At 36.8% G+C, this 17,272-nt stretch overlaps 1 protein-coding gene across 1 annotated transcript in view; it reads right to left on the minus strand.

Moving 5' to 3' along the window:
- The window catches only part of LOC308418447 (vomeronasal type-2 receptor 26-like), a gene marked incomplete at both ends in the record, with an annotated part of 49,454 nt that extends 32,491 nt beyond the window's left edge, over positions 1 to 16,963 (minus strand). Inside the window, 3 exons of the mRNA XM_080913819.1 lie at positions 3,273 to 4,073; positions 15,382 to 15,679; positions 16,749 to 16,963. Of these exons, the coding sequence (XP_080769945.1) occupies positions 3,273 to 4,073; positions 15,382 to 15,679; positions 16,749 to 16,963 (1,314 nt within the window). The remainder of the gene's footprint in view (positions 1 to 3,272; positions 4,074 to 15,381; positions 15,680 to 16,748) is intronic.
- Positions 16,964 to 17,272: the final 309 nt, after the last annotated feature.

Genomic DNA, 17,272 nt, shown 5'->3' on the forward strand with positions numbered 1-17,272 from the left:
TGAGGCTACAATAATACTCATTCCTAATCCAAACAAAGACCCTACAAGGAAAGAGTACTTCAGACCAATCTCACTTATGAACATTGATGCAAAAATACTCAAAAAAATTTTACAAACCAAATCCAAGAACACATCAAAACAACCATTCAACATGATCAAGTAGGCTTCATCCCTGGGATGCAGGGATGGTTTAATATATGGAAATTCTATCATATAAACAAACTCAAAGAAAGAAACCACATGGTCATCTCACTGGATGCTGAGAAACATTTGACAAAATACAATAACACTTCATGTTAAAGGTCTTGAAAGAACAGGAATCCAGGGCCATACCTAAACATAATAAAAGCAATATGCAGGAAAACAACAGTGAACATCCAACTTAATGGTGGGAAACTTGAAGCAATCCCACTTTAATCAGGAACTCAGCAAGGCTTCTCACTCTCCCCCTATGTATTCATCATATTACTGGAAGTCCTGGCCAGAGCAATTATACAGCAAAAGGAACAAAGGGTTACACATTGTAAAGGAAGAAGTAAAAACATCACTATTTGCAGATAACATGATAATGTATTTACGCAACACCACAAATTCCACCAGAGAACTCCTACAGCTGATAAACAAGTTCAGCAAAGTGGCTGGACATAAAAATAACTCAAACAAATCAGTAGCCTTCCTCTCCTCAAAGGGCAAGTATTTATGGAAATGATACACTTCTCAAAACCTATGAGATACCTTGGTGTGACTCTAACTAAGTAAGTAAAGGAATTGTACGACAAGAACTTCAAACTTCTACAGAAGAAAATCATGGAAGATCTCAGAAAATGAAAGATCTCCTATGCTCATGGATTGGAAGGATCAACATTGTTAAAATGGCCTTCTTTATAAAACAATCTACAGATTCAGTACAATCCCCATCAAAAGACCGACCCAGTTTTTCATTGAATTGCAAAGAGCAATGTGTAATTTCATCTGGAATAACAAAAGACCTAGAATAGAGAAATCCATCCTCAACAACAGAAAAATATCTTTGGAAATCACTATCCCCCACTTGAACCAATATTACGAGGTAGTTGTGCTAAAAACTGCATGGTACTGGTCTAGAAATAGTCACATTGATCAATGGAATAGAATAGAAGATCTAGAAATGAGCCCTCACATATATCGTCACCTGATTTTTGACATAGGAGGTGTAAACATTCAATGTGAAAAAATCAGCTTATTTAACAAATGCTGTTGGTTCAACTGGCACTCAGCATGCAGAAGAATGAAAATAGACCCTTTCTTATCTCCTTGTACAAAGCTCAAGTGTAAGTGGATCAAAGATCTACACATTAAGTCAAGTACAGTGAAACTATTAGATGAGAAAGTAGGGAAAACCTTAGAACACATAGGCACAGGAGAAAATTTCATGAACAGAACACCAATGCCTCATGCTCTAAGGTGAAAGATTGACAAAAGGTACTTAATGATTTTTCAAGGTTTCTGTAAGGCTAAAGACACTGTAAAGAAAACAAAACGGCAGCCAACAGAGTTGGAGAAGGTTTTTACCAACCCTACATCTAGATATACAAAGAACTCTAGAAACTAGACACAAGAGAATTAAACAAGCGTATTGAAAATGGGGTACAGAGCTAAACAAAATGTTCTCAATTGAGGAATATTGAATGGCTGAGAAGCATCTAAGGAAGTGCTTGACATCATTAGCCATCAGGGAAATGCAAATCAAAACAACCCTGACATTCCACCTCACACCACTCAGATTGGACATAATCAAAAATTCAGATGACAGCAGATGCTGGGAAGTATGTAGAGGAACAGGAACACTTCTCCATTGTTGCTGGGGTTGTAAACTGGTACAACCACTCTGGAAAACAGTCTGGTGATTCTTCAGAAAATTGGAAATAGTAGTACCTGAAGACCTAGTTATTGCACTTCTGGGCATATACCCCAGAGACACTTCAATATACAACAAAGACACATGCACCACAATGTTCATAGCAGCTCTATTTATAATAGCCAGAAGCTGGAAAAAAGCCATATGTCCTTCAGTAGATGAATGGATACAAATTTGTGGTACATTTACACAATGGAGTAATACTCAGCTATCATAAACTATGACCTTATGAAATTCTCAAGAAAATGGATGCATCTAGAGAATATCATCCTGAGTGAAATAACCCAGTCACAAAAGAAAAGACTAATATGCAGTTACTGATATTTGGATACTAACCCCAGAAACCTTTATAACACCCCAGAAAGAACTCACAGACTGTGTGAAGTTCAAGTAAAGAAAAGAAAGAAAAGAAAATAAACCCTTATTTTTACTCCTTACACATCAAGGACACTTTGACTAATTCCAGGTTTCATCCTGTTTTGCACATATTTTGTGTTCATTGTGGCTGGTGGAATCTTGATGTACATTATCAAAACTTAAGAAAATTGCCAAGCAAAGATGGAGGTGTGTTTGTATGCTTTTATCCAAACATGCTAGAGATTTGTACATTTATTTTTTTTTTTAAATAAAGTTCTTTAATAAAAAAAAACAATAAGGACAAGCATGTGTAGAGTGATAAACATTAGGAAAGGTGATGTGTCATTACATTACCAGTCTATTCAATCCAGCTTCATTTTAGAGAGAATATTTTGGTTTCAGTTTTATTCTAAATTTGATTTTTAAGACAAGAACTATCTATGCTGTTCATGCTGGTTTCAACTCATGTTCCTTATATTTCAGACTCCCATAGGCTAGAAAACAGGAGTGGATTAAAATGTCTAACCTTATGGAAGCTATGTGTTCTTCTAGGACATGTTCAAAAAAACAAAACAAGCTATTGCCTTCAAATGGACCAAAAATCCCTTAAAATGTCGCATATTTGTACTTAACAAATGTCTTGGTTTTAATCCTATAATTTCTTCACAAAACATTAAAAGCAAAAAGAAAAAGATGTGACTATTAAAGAGCTTAAATATTATTGCTTGAATGTGCTAAAATTAGGAAAATCTTTTTCAGCATTATATACATATATATTTTACTAGTAATATTATCTCAACTTGCACAAATAAAAGGTGTTTCTCTTTATTTATTAACACTATAACTTTATGCTAATGAAATAACTATGAGTACATTAGGCAGGAGACAGTACCTTAAGGAAGTATGCTAAGAACAAAAATATTTTCCTAACACTAATTAGGAAAGATCATATATCAAAATGGAGAACACACAAGGCAGTGCCCAATGCCTAGGTAAATACAAGAGCAGATATTGCTACCTTCCATGGGACAGGAGCTTGGTGTACATCTTTATGGAGTGAGTCTCCTTCCACTCTGAGTGACAGCTCCTCATGGAGTGCCTGGGCAATGGCATACACAGCTGCATGGACTTTGAAGCTGTAGGGTGAGGTATTCATGTCCCAATGGTGTAGAGGTAGTGTGCTCAGCTTTTCATCACACTGATCTTCCCTGATCGAGGGCTCATATGAATATGGACATCCAAATAAGATCGACCACAGTTTTCTGATAAAGATATTCTGAGGGTATTTTCCAGGTTGTACACTTTTGAGAAAATTCTTGAATCCTAGTATTTTACCCATTTGAACTGAAAATGATAATCCTCCACCGAAGTATGTATAAGCTTCATCATCTCCAAAGGGTAATGTGGTGATATCCCAATCAGAAGTTGTGATCCAGACATGACCAAAAGGTTTATTGCAAGTGATGATAAAGGCAGTCCTCAGAAAAGACTGTGTGTCCCCAATTGCAACTATAACATGGGTCATTGTGAATCTTTCCCTAAAACGTTCCCAATTTATATTTTCTTTAGTAAAAAATATTGGATTCTTTTCTGCAAATGCAACACAAATTCCATGGTTGTTCATCTCCTCTGTGATGTCCCTAAGAAAGACTTCTCCCCTCACATCATCTGGAACCACCAGGCCAACCCAGACCCAAGTGAAGTGTAGCAGCAGTTGAATAATTCCCTGGTACAGGGCTGTGGTGTGCACAGGAAACTGGTAAGGAGACTGGAGCTGGACTCTGCTCTCAAGACTCTGGTCAAAAGGTGCATAGCTGATCTAAACAGGAAGAAAGTTACTAGTTAATAAAGTTATATTTTTAGATATATATTAGTTATATTTTTAGATAGAAGATAATTATATTTATTCGAGATCATATTTTATGTGTTCTCTATGTGCACTCCAGAAAAAATAAACAGATAACTTTGCTAAGAAATACCATTTTTAAACCTAAATCCCACCACATTCTTCTCACTTCTCATGCAAAGGTAATTTTTGTTTCAGCTTCTATAGAATTTATCAGGGCCACAGAGTGTCTATCTGGTTCTTCCTGTTGTGATAATACCTGTCAAACACGAGCATTTGCAAATCTGTCATTTCCTTTATCAAACCTTGCCTCTTTCTGACAATGGAAGTACAGGAACCTTAACTCTAAAGTCTTGTTTACTTGATGTCACACATAGGAAATTAGTTAAACAACAAATAGGAATCCATGGAGAATTTTAACATCTACTTGTGAAGTATATATTTCCCTGATGTTCTTTTGTGGATATTCTTTCTGTAATGTTCAATCCATTGTATATTTCCATAAAATAAACTTGCTTAGTATAAAGGGCTTACTATCTACCTCAATGAAAGTTGTAAAGCCTCTTCTTGAACAGGAACCTCTGGCCACCTCTGTCACATTTCTATCCTTTCTACCAGAAAACTTCAACTCTGATGACTAAGCTGCTGTTCCTATTCACTAGAGCACACCTCCTCTGGGGTGAGTTTTATACAAGATCTCTAATTACTTAATCTGCTTTATCAATGATAAATTATTAAAATTTGCTCTACTTAATATTGAATATGGGTATAAAATAATTTCCTAAATGAGTTCCAGGAATCATTATTTCATCAGGAAATGTATTTCCAAGGACTGTCCAACATTTTCAGTCTGTCTTACTGAATCTTCTATCTCTTAACTGGTGATATCATAATATCCCAGTGTCCCATGGTCAGATGGGGCCTTGATTCTCGTTTCCCCATAAATTCTGTAACAATCTCCTAAAATCAGTTGGTCACCAGATCTTTCCCTAATTCACAGCTAATAATCTGGCTCCATTATCTGACTGTTCACCGAACATCTGAATTTGAATGTTTAGTAAACATATAGCTCATTGAATCCAAAGTCAGGATAATTGAATAAAGACACTGAATAGTTTTTAATTTATTGGAAGAGAGCAGTGGGTAGAGAAAAGTAGAAGGAATAGGACAGAAGAAATCAGAAAATGAAGTAAATATGAATCATTTGAGGGAAAAACTACAACATAAAGAAATATTAAATATTTAGTAAATGCACAAAAGTAAGGTATATAAATAGATGATATAAAATGACACAATTTTTATATTAATATACTGATAGTACATTCATGAGTCCCATCCAATTAAATTAAGAAAACATAAATTGTTTTATAAAACATAATCTTTATAAAACATTAAACTTTGTTAATAATCTTATTTCTAAAAACCCAAATGAACTATTTTGAAACCATATATAAAAATATGTTTCACATATTACAAATCACATCTAAATATAAGGCAAGAGTCTATTTTAATGAGACCTGTTGTCCTGCTGACAGGACAAGTCTCGGTTTCTTTCATGTCTTCAATCCAGGTGTTTCTCTCAGGAAGACAACTGTTCTTCTAGGAAGAAGAGCTGACAAAGTAGAAAATCTATAGGTGGTTACTTCCTATGACATAGAGGGCTGTGGAAGGCTGTCATCTCAGGAGAGAACTGATCTAAAATTGAACTAGTGTGGGGGTGACAATGGGCACTAACAGCACCTCGAAGAGTCTCTAGGCACCTTAACAGGCCTGGATGAGGCTTCCTTAGGAGGAAGGTATGGAAATGGAAGGTCACCATGGCAGGAAACTGGATAGTTAGGTGAGAGCAGGCTTGGTTTAGGCAATTTATGCCAAGAGATTTTAGTTTAATGTATTGGTGACTAGGTATTAACTTCAACATCAGTCCTCAACATCAGCTTAAAGGAACTGAATAACAAAGTAAAATGTTATACATGCATGAAGATACCATAATAAACCCATTACTTTGTTGGCTAACACTACATATGTATACATATGACTGTGACAAATTTGACCAGAGGGTCCTGGTAAAGAAAGGCTTTACAAAGGAAGGTAGAGACAAGTAAATGTCAACAGTTCATTGACTAGTCATTTCAAAATCTCAATTTTACAATTCAGGATAAAACCCTGATTCAAATCTGCACTGTTGACAGTGATGAAGGAAGACTCTCTCACTACAGGAATACCAACATTCCTATCTGCAAAGTCCTGACACATGTATCCTGAACAAAACACCAATGGCTCGTGCTCTAATCAAAGATTGACAAATGGGACTTAAAGAGATTGCAAAGTTTCTGTAAGGCTAAGGACACTGTCAAGAAAACAAAATGGCAACCAACAAAATGGGAAAAGAACTTCACCAACCCCACATCAGATAGAGGCCTAATATCCAAGGTATACAAAGAACTCAAAAAGTTAGATACCAGAGAATCAAACTACCCTATTAGAAATGGGGTACAGAGCTAAACAAAAAGTTCTAAATTAAGGAATATCGAATGTCTGAGAAACATCTAAGGATGTGCTCAACATCCTTAGCCATCATGGAAATGCAAATCAAAACAATCGTGATTCCACCTCACACCAGTCAGATTAGCCAAGGTCCAAAACACAGATGACATCAGTTGCTGGCGAGGTTGTTGACAAAAAGGAACACTTCTCCACTGTTGGTGGGGTCGTGAACTGGTACAACCACTCTGGAAATCAGTCTGGCGATTCCTCAGAGAATTGGATATAGTACTACCGGAATATCTAGCTATTCCACTTCTGGGCATATACCTCAGAGACACTCCAATTTACAACAAAGATACATGCACACAATGTTCACAGCAGCTCTATTTATAATAGCCAGAAGCTGGAAAGAACCCAGATGTCCTCCAGTAGATGAATGGATACAAAAATTGTTTGACATTTACACAATGCAGTACTACTCATCCATCAGAAACAATAATGTAACAAAATTTTCAAGAAAAGGTTTGCATCTAGAAAATATTATCCTGAGTGAGATAACCCCGTCACAAAAGAACATACATAATATGCAGTCACTGATAATTGGATACTAACCCCCAGAAAGCTCTGAATACCCCAGAAACAACTCACAGAATATATGAAGTTAAAGAAAAAATAAAGGCCAGAAAAAAAATAGAAGAAGAAAAGAAAATGAAAAATCATTATGCTTCATCGTTAGACACCAAGAAAATTTTGGCTAATTCTAGGTTACATCTTGTTTTACATGTACTTTATGCTCACTGTAACTAGTAAGATTTTAATGTATACTATCAAATCTTTAAGAAAAAAATCAAGTTCTGACAAAAATGTATTCATATACTCTTTTGCAAAAATGCTTATAATTTATTCATTTGTCTTTGTTTTTTAATATAAAGATGTTCAAAAAAACAAAAAAATTCAGGGCAAAACCCTAATTCAAGTCAACTGTGTAGACAGTGATGAAGGAAGAGCATCTGGCTTCAGGTGTACCAACATGTCTATCTGCAAAGTCCTAACACAAGTTATATGGCATGTCATATACCAGAAGCACACAGATACACACATACTCATATCACCACACACACACACACACACACACTCACGTGCACATACTCTCAACGGGGGTGGGAAAACAAATAACAAATACTTATGGCACCTCCATGAAGTCATAATTCTTCAGTACTAGAAATGAAAGAGAATAAGAAAATGACACGAGATTGGATGTCAGAGATGACACATTGCATAGTGACCAATATTCACAATAATCACAAACAGAGATCCCATAATCAGATAGATGGCAGTAAGATCATAAACAGAATCTAAATAGAACTTAGCAAACAGGCTTTTAGTGGAGAAAATCTAAAATGTTGAGGGAAAATTCTAAACTATAAAACAGCTAAATAAAGCTTCTATAAGTTAAAATGCAATTCGGTCAAATCAAAAAACCTTTGTAAATTTTCATCAACTCAGTTAAGGGGTCTGGAAATGTAAAATGAATCAAGAAAGAAAGATGTGGGTCTTAGCATACAGAGAACCCAACACACAGAACTGGCTGAGAACAGACACACAACACTCAGAGAGCCAAAGAGGAAATGGGAACAAAGGATCATCTGTCTAAATAAAGTTGGAATGATTTGCATATGTTAGAGATTCATTTACATATACTAGAGATTGTTTAATTAATCTACACCGAAAAACTCAAACAAAAAAGGCAACCTGATAAAGGACAGGAAATAAGTGTAGCACATGGTCAGCAGCAAAGCACTGCCAGCTCCACAGTTCATGCTTAAGCTGTGTGCAAGAGAATTACTTAAAGAAATGACAACAATGTCTTAGGATGTCATGTTTGATAAATATTTTAACTGTGTTAAATATCCTTAACCACCAGGTGAAATCCAAGTTACAAATACTTTTACTCTTTCACTTTAGTCATAGTTTTTTCATCATGAGAATATGTAGCTGGGACTGAAAAGGTCCCTCAGCATTTAAGAATATGAACTGTTCCTGTAGCGGATCTGGGTTCCATTGCCAACACCACTTAGGGCAGCTCACAACTACCCATACCTCCATATCTAGATGATTTAGCACCTTATTCTGTCTTTCTCCATGGATGCTGGTAGCTGACAGAATTAAGAAATTCCCTTAGCCTGAGTAAAGCCATTTTGCACATCTCAGCCTAGGATTCTGTTTCCCATAGTAGAGGTTTTTTTTTTTTTTTTTTTTTTTTTTTCCCAGAAATGAGGTGATTTTACTTTGGTAATGTAGCTAGTTGAGTAGAACAATCACCCAGGCAACAGATTCTGCTTGGCAGAACATTCTGTTACACCTCAGTAGTTCCCCTCTCCATGTAATTCTCCACAAAGGGTATTGTGAAAAGTCCTTTAACTGAAAAGTCCCCTAGCCTCATGCCTTACTGTATTCTTATACCTATATAAAAATAACATGTGAAAAATAAATGTTTGTCAGCTTGGTCAAACCTCTCGACTTGCTGTCTGTTCTTTGCAACTCTTGTCCTTCATTCTCTCATAGGTGATTCTGGGTTCCCCTTGACTGCCCTGCCAGTTCGGACAATTGGCACCCAACTTGTGCGGCCCTCTTGGGTCTCTCTGGAGAGAACTCTGTGCATATAGTAAGGAAGGACTTCTGTGTTCTTCCAGAGAGAGACAACTACTACACGACCTGCCTTTTCATAGCTCTCAGAAAACACATTTGAGCCAAAATCCTTAAAAGTAACATGATGGGACAAGCATTCTCTCAAAAGTCCCTTTTCATTTTGGGACTTAAGCCACTTGACATCCAACATCTCAGGATTCACATGCATTAGTACAGTGGAGAGATCCCCTTATGGTCCAATGGAAGGGACCTCATCCAGGCCTTCTTATGGGGTCGAGGTTTAGCCTGCATTTATGATCAAGAATACTCAAGATCCAAGATGGTTCCCTGAGAAGCTAATTAAACCTATTAACACTTCATTGTCCAGAATGGAGCAGCAGTCTCCTCCTGAGACTTGTTCTTCTTCTCTTTCAGATGCTGCTCCTTCAAGGACTGGTGATGATCCTCTGGAATATGATAACAACCTTTAACCTACCTCTTCAAAAGGCCCCATGACTTCAAAAGACCTTTGTAAACTTGTCCTTGGGGCAATGCCCACTTGGGGTGTTGAACACCAGCTCAAATTATATACTGCTCCCAAGAAAACATACTCAATACACAGTCATACTCCCCCCAAAATCTCCTTATTTCAATCTTTCAGTCTGTCAAAGTTAACTGTGATAACCAATTCTGCCACACATTCCTACAAAGAACAGATTTCTATGTCTTCCCAAGGTGGCATCATGACCATTTCCTCCTGCATATGTATGGAAGCTTGCATGATCTTTTCTGTAAGATCTAGGGAAGCAATACTATAGGGAGTTATCTGCCTTTTCTACCGGGGATTATATAACAGTGAACAGAGATTTCCAAAAGCTGGCCTCAACACTTTCTCCCCAGAATGTAAGGACACCAATATCAAAACTCATGGCTGGTGTTTCCCCTTAACTAGTAGAATCTTAGATAGGACCAAGACAAAAGATTGGACAAAAGGTTTCTCCTGGAGACTTAGGCTCTACCAATATCACACTGGTAGAGGTCTAACTTTCACTGTGAAACCCCTTAAAGAGCCAATATGCAACAATAGCGCAGTTCCCATCATGCCAAACCCTGTCTTAGTTCCTCTACCTATCTCTAAGCCTCCTATGCCCCACCCCCATTTCAACTACAAAAGGTCCTTCTGCCCAAGATCCAGGATCTGCTGGATCATCTGTACTTTCTGCTGGTCCTTTCATTACCCCCTTACCCTCTCCCTTATACACACCCACTAAAACCCTTATCCTGACCCTGGTAAACAAAACATACATATGCTCAATGCCACCTCCCTCAATATGGTTAATGATTGTTGGCTTTGTTATCACTTTCAGCCCCTGTTCAATGAAGCTATTGCTGTTTTTGGTGATTTTTTTCTATGCCAATTCTTCATGGGAATGTCAGTGGCAGACCTCAAAATAGCAAGAAATGTCCCTATCACAGGTGTCAGGCCCAGGGGTTTGTGCTGGCTCCTCCAATTCACCCCCTCACTACTCCTACCTCTGCAATGTGACCTTTGTCTATGACAAGGCCTGTGCTTTCATTATCCCCACCAATGAGACATGGTGGACTTGCCTTGATGGCCTAATACTTTGCCTTTTCATCTCTGTCTTCTTCGAGCATGACCCAGACTTTGCATTCTCATTAAGATGGTGCCCTGATTAACCTGCTATTGCTCTGATGAATTTTTCTATCTGTGTGATCAGTCTTCAGACACCTCTCCTGACCTGCAAAAGCAAAGGAGAGAGCCCATTTTGGCTATTACTATATCTGTTCTCATCCTAATGCCTGTAGAAACTAAAACAGGTATTTCCTCCATTATACGTTCAGACTCCAGATACAGAGAAATACAGATGGCCATTGATGAACACATCCAACATCTCCAACAGCAGATTGATGACCTGCATTATTCCCTCTCCTCTTTGTCTGAAGTCATTCTTCAAAACATGTGAGGACTGGACCTCCTTTTTCTCCAACAGGGTGGTTTTTGTGCTGCCCTCATGTAAAGTTCTATTTTTATGTAGACAAAAACAGTAGTAGTCAAAGAAAGTATGAAAAAGGTAAGAGAAGGACGAGAGAGAGAGAGAGAGAGAGAGAGAGAGAGAGAGAGAGAGAGAGTTGGTACAAAAACTGGTTGTCAAATTCACCTTGGTGTCTACACTCCAGCCTAACATTTTAGGACCCTTAGTAGGATTATTTCTTATTTCTTTTGTTTTTTGGGCCTTTAATAGACTAACCAGCTTTATTAAACAACAAATAAATAACTTAGCAGAAAAACCAATTCAGATACATTATTCTAGGCTATCTAAGTAAGATCAGTTAAATTTGGAAGAAGAAGATACAGGCATAGATCTCTCACCAGCCATCTCCACCCAACCCAAAGCATTAAACTTTTACCAGGGACCAAAATATAGGGTCCATGTTTACAGTATGGTGGGCATCCCCAGAGATATTGGGAGCCATTCATTATAAAATACATTAGTGTCAATATTAATAGTTTACACCAGCTTCTATGATTCAGGTTGTATAGAATATCACCAGGCTATTCAGGCCACCTTCATGAATTCTGTGGTCAGGTTGTTAGGTAACATATTCTGCTCTGTTCTTTCTGCTGAGCTTTTCACCTACTTCTCCATGACTTACCACACTTCTCCAATCCATTCTTGGCCCTTTTGTAGGTTTTCTGATACTGCTGGCCTTTGCACCCTGGGACTTTAACATGCTGGTGAAGTTCATCTGCCAGCAAATTGAATCCTTTGCATCCAAATACAAGTCCATTACCAACTGACTTTGCAGATTGTGGTCTTGATGAACCCACAATGAGTGGGCCTCCTTAAGGGTGTGCATAGAACTCAGATCTATGCACACTTGGTTATGAGAAGTGTGGGCACCATTGAGAGGTTGAAGGCAAAGCACTGCAAAGTGGAGGACCATGCATTCTGTCTCTGAGACCCCTGGGAAGCAAACCTGGATGCTTAGAGTTTGGTGTTCAGAGGTGCTCTTGGCCATTCTCGAATCTCTGATAAGGACACAGACCTTCTCTTCAAAAAGACATCATGTAAACAAATCTAGAAGGATCAGTCAGTGCTTCACCTCTCTGGTGAAAGACCTTTGTCTTCAGACAGATAGATGACCACTTGCCTATAGCCACAGAAGTCATAAACCAAATAAAAAGGAAGGATAGGCTGGGAGCTGACAGAATTAAATTCCCTTAGACTGAGTAACACCATTTTGCCTAGATATTGGCCTAGGTTTCTCTTTCCCACGGTAGAGGCTTTTTCCAAGCAATCAGATGATCTCACTTTGGTTAGGTAGCTAGCTGAGTAGAACAGTCACCCAGGCAAAAGATCCTCTTGGCAGAACATTCTGTTGCACCTATTTACTCCCCCTACCTATATAATTCTCCAAAAGGGTATTGTGAATGTTTCTTTAGCTGGATAGTCCTCTATCCCTGTGCCTGTCTTCCTTCTTCTACCTGAATGAAACTAGCATGTGAAAAATAAAAATTTGTTAGCTTGTCCAGACCTCTTGACTTGCAGTCTGTTCTTTGTGCCTCTTGTCCCTCATTTTCTCCCAAGTGATCCCAGGTTCCCGCTGATTTCCTTGTGAGTAGAGGCACATGGACATTAAGTACACAGAGATATACATAACATGCATGCAGGACACAGGACAAAAATTTATACAAATAAAATAAAAAAATCTTAATTACTAAACCAATTACTTTCTCTCTTTGTCTCTCTGTCTCTCTTTCTCTGTCTCTATCTCTCTCTTTGTCTCTCTCTTTCTGTCTCTCTCCAAAATATTAAAATATATCTAAATAAAGAGATTGAGTGGCTCATTAATGAGATATACAAGTAAATTCAAAGGAAGTATTCAGGCCAGCAGAAATCCAACACAATCACAGAGACAAAAGAAACATGAACCTCCCAAAGCAACATGACACCTCAAAGATCTTAACTCCTTAATTTCTGAAAATGGGGATAGTGACTTGGATAAAATGCCAGATGAAAAATATAAAAGATTTTTAATAAAACTACCAGCAATGGGCTAAAGGCTATTCCTTTTTGCCATTCATTTTTAGCTTGTTATCCTAACACAATCATACAAATACGATAACTTGGAAAATTATCCCCATTCACATATGATATGTTTATGTCTGAAGGTTTTCTTAAGGGCTCTTACTGGAACACTAATCATGAACACTCTCAGCCCTGATATACACTTTCATCAATTAACAACACAAAATAAACATCCAAACTAATAGATTTGTATATATCAATAATAAGAAAGAAATCATGGTGTTGCAGTAAATATTAAAAAGTGGTAACCTTTTATCCTGCTCTAGTGCAGAAGCCTGTGCCTTTTCTCTACCATGGAATCCCCACTTTATCCTCTTTCAGCTATCTCTCTTTTATTGTTTAACTTTGGATACCAGTTTTTGCATGGAGCTGCAGGCTACTGTGCTGAAATCACTCAACCCAGCTCTTTCTCTACTAGAGAAAAACTTAGCTCACATTCTCCACAGCCAGGTAAAATATGACTCCATATTCATTAACTTATCAAACAGGTTTGTATGTTAAATTCTCAATTTACAAACTTGCTACACAAAAAGCTTCTAACCTCTACACAATCAGAATTCCTCTCACATGTTGTTAAGAGGGGACTGCTAGTGTAGATGTGTCTCTACAAACTGTTTCAGCTCTGGAGGCCATGTTAGACTTCCTATCATTTTAGATATTTTGCCACTCTCATATTTTTGAGGGAGTTGAAGACTAATTTAGTTTTATAACTTACCCAAGCTAATTAACTTTGAGAAAACCTAGTGATTTAGAATAGTTTCAAGTGGTAATAATTACACATAGTTAATCATTGAGGGTAAATGTTTTTTTTTTTTTTTGTGGTGTTGTTGTTTAAATAAACAGAAAGACTGGTACAAGCATTTTCTGAAAGGACTATGGAAGCTCAGCAGATCATTGTATGGCTGATCAGGGGCCTACATGGAGCGAAAAGGCTGCAGAGAAAAGGGAAGGATCCTATGTCAGGAAAACTGAATGAGGACCTGTTAGGTGTGAGGCCAGGGGCAATTGAGAAGCTGGTAGAAGAACCAATTTCAAGTACAATTATGCATATATTTCTTGTGAAAAATTGTATTAGTTATGAATGTCATAATTTACATTTGTCCAAAGTCAAATACATATAAGAAAAAAATAAAATTTACTCATAAAAGCTTCTAAAATGAACAATAATGGTCAGGCATACTAGTGAATACTTTAATTCCAGCCCTAGAGAATTAAAGAAGGAGGATCTAAGTGAGGTTATTCTGGGCTACATTGGAATGTCAAGATCAGGCAACTTTGCATAGTGAGAACCAGTCTTAAGAGTATACAAATAAGTAAAGATTGAAATTAAAATAAATCAACATGGCAGCTGAATTCACTTTCCTAAGACTTAAAATCACTGAGGATACATTAAGCTCTGGATCAATGTAATTTGCAACTTAATCTATTCCTAAGTAATCCTTTCCAATTTTATTGCTAATTACGATACAATGTTCTTATAAATGCTACCTCTCTAGCATTGTTTATAAGACATTATTACTGATCAAGAAATAGACTTGAAAACAAAGAAAAAAATCAAAACTTCCCTACCAACTGAGGGAAATTACTAACAGCCCAATCGTCCAGCCAGAGTAGTCTGACCTCTTTGTTCTTTGGAAAAATAAATGTTATATGCAATCTGACTTGACAACACAGTAAAAAATAAACAGAAATATGTCTGTTGTAGTTATAATGAAGGTACATGAACAGAATTATTATAGTCCACATGTTCTGTAATGTTTTAAAACTGCATACCAAAGAAATACAGTATCAATAAAAGTATAAGGTAAATAAACTTTCTTGGAGTGATTGAAATACAGGTTTTAATTACAGTATCTACTTTTTCAAATGTAAAGGCTTTAAATTAAATTTGTTATATAAGCATGATTTCAACTTATGAATAAATTATATACTTTAGATTGAAAATAAGTAGTAAACTTTTAAGTAGTTTTATACCTTATTAATAAACAATAAATGGATTAATTGCATTTATTACTGTGTTAGTATGTTTAACCTAAGGATCATTCCTTGCATACCTGTGGGACATTGTAGAGGCTTAGAACTCGAGAGATCTGAGTTGAAATTCCTGTTGAAACACCTCCTATCACTGCAACCAGTTTATCAGTCTTCTCGGGCCTGCAGCTGTAGTTAGGAAGTGGGCGGCTCTCGCCTGAGAGCAAAGTCATAGAACTCTCTGTGACCCTCATCTCAGTAAAGTCAACATTGAAGAGATAGAATCCCAGAGACATATTGAATAGAATATTTGGGTCCTTGTTGATTTTTTCTATAGCAAAAACCATTGCCAAAATGTGCTGATAATGTTTAGTGAGATATCTAGGAGGAAAAATTAGAAAGATCATCATGTCTTCTTTTCCAAATTAATTTTTAATTAAAATATTATTACATCATTTACTTTTCTCTTTTTTCTCTCTGTAGCTCCTCCCATGCTGCCTAAAATTCTGGATTTTTTCCTAACAATTTAAGTCCTATGAAAAAATACAGAATAATCCAAGAAACAAACAGGATATTCTATATTAAATATGTTGAAGAATTAGTCTTGAAAAAGTTTTGTAGTACAAATTATTACAAAACTCACAATTTTCTTTAAATTTTTTTTGAGACAGAGCCTTGCTTATTTAGTTTTGCTGGATTGAAACTCACTAAGTAACTAGGTAAGCCTCAATCTACTAGAGATCCATGTACCTCTGTTTCTCAAGTTCTGAGATGAAATATTTGTACAACCAAAAACTATCAAATGTACAATTTTAGTTTTTAGTGTGCAATTTGTGTCTGGTAAATTAAAATTGAGAAGTACAGCATGTGGGAAATATAGCAAGTATTAATACAGTATTTCATGAGGTCTTAAAGGTTGGATAAACCTTGGAAAATACAGTGCTTGATCAACTATGGCAACTTAAAATAGTTCAGTTAAAGCAAAAAATATTATGTTCTCAGTACAATACACTTAATCAAAACAAAGAAAATTGCTTCAAATGAAAAATGTTTTCAAGCCTTTTTATATATTTAGGAGAATTCAGCATGAATAGGAGAGTGACTTACAGAGCTATAGTCATGGCTGAATAGCTATTGGCATTTGGTGGCTACTAGAAAAGGGTGGCTGAGTGTTGAGTGAGGTTTGCCCAAGTAGCTTGTTACACTCTAGATTATGTCTTACACTACTACAGTACTGGCATGCCTAAATGAAAACAGTAGATGTAAAACTGTGAGTAAGTTATAGTCTGTGATGTTGGGGAAGGGGAGGGGAGACCAACATACCATGAAGAGAAAGAAAACATTGGACACTGGAGTGGAAGTAATTGAAGAGGGTTTGATCAACAAATATTTTATACATTCTAAATCCTGAAATACTATTTTTTTTTAAAGAGAGAAGCCAAACACTTACGCAAGAACATGTTCCCGTTTAAAGGTTGTATCTGTGAAGTCCTGTACACTTCTAGCATCTCCACTAATCACTCTAAGGGAAAAGAGTCCTCCAATGACAAAATCCCCGTCTTGATAGTAGCTAGTAGAATCAGGTATAATTAAAGTGAAACAAGAAACTTGTTCCTGGAATATAATGAAAACAATCAGGAGACAGAAAGCAATAAGTAATTTCATACTAACATTGATAAATAATTGATAAAACCCAGAAATCTGTTCAGTTGAGAGTCTGTGACTAATCAACCCTGATAGTACATCAACAAACACAAAGAACATGTGTCGGTCTGGTCTGTGTGGATCAAGGGTATAAAGCATTGTTCTGTCCTGATATAGGCTTACCAGGATCCAAACACTTCTGTTTCCTAGGAGTAAACTTTGCTTTGCACATACTTAGCCTTAGATGATGTCCCCTTTACAGAGTCACTGTTGGTCTCAAAGGGCTCAAGGACCCCTTGACTTGGCACTTGGGAATCCTGAACCTCAGGA

This window comes from Micromys minutus, assembly GCF_963924665.1.
Source record: "Micromys minutus genome assembly, chromosome: 3".
NCBI classification, from domain to species: Eukaryota; Metazoa; Chordata; class Mammalia; order Rodentia; family Muridae; genus Micromys; species Micromys minutus.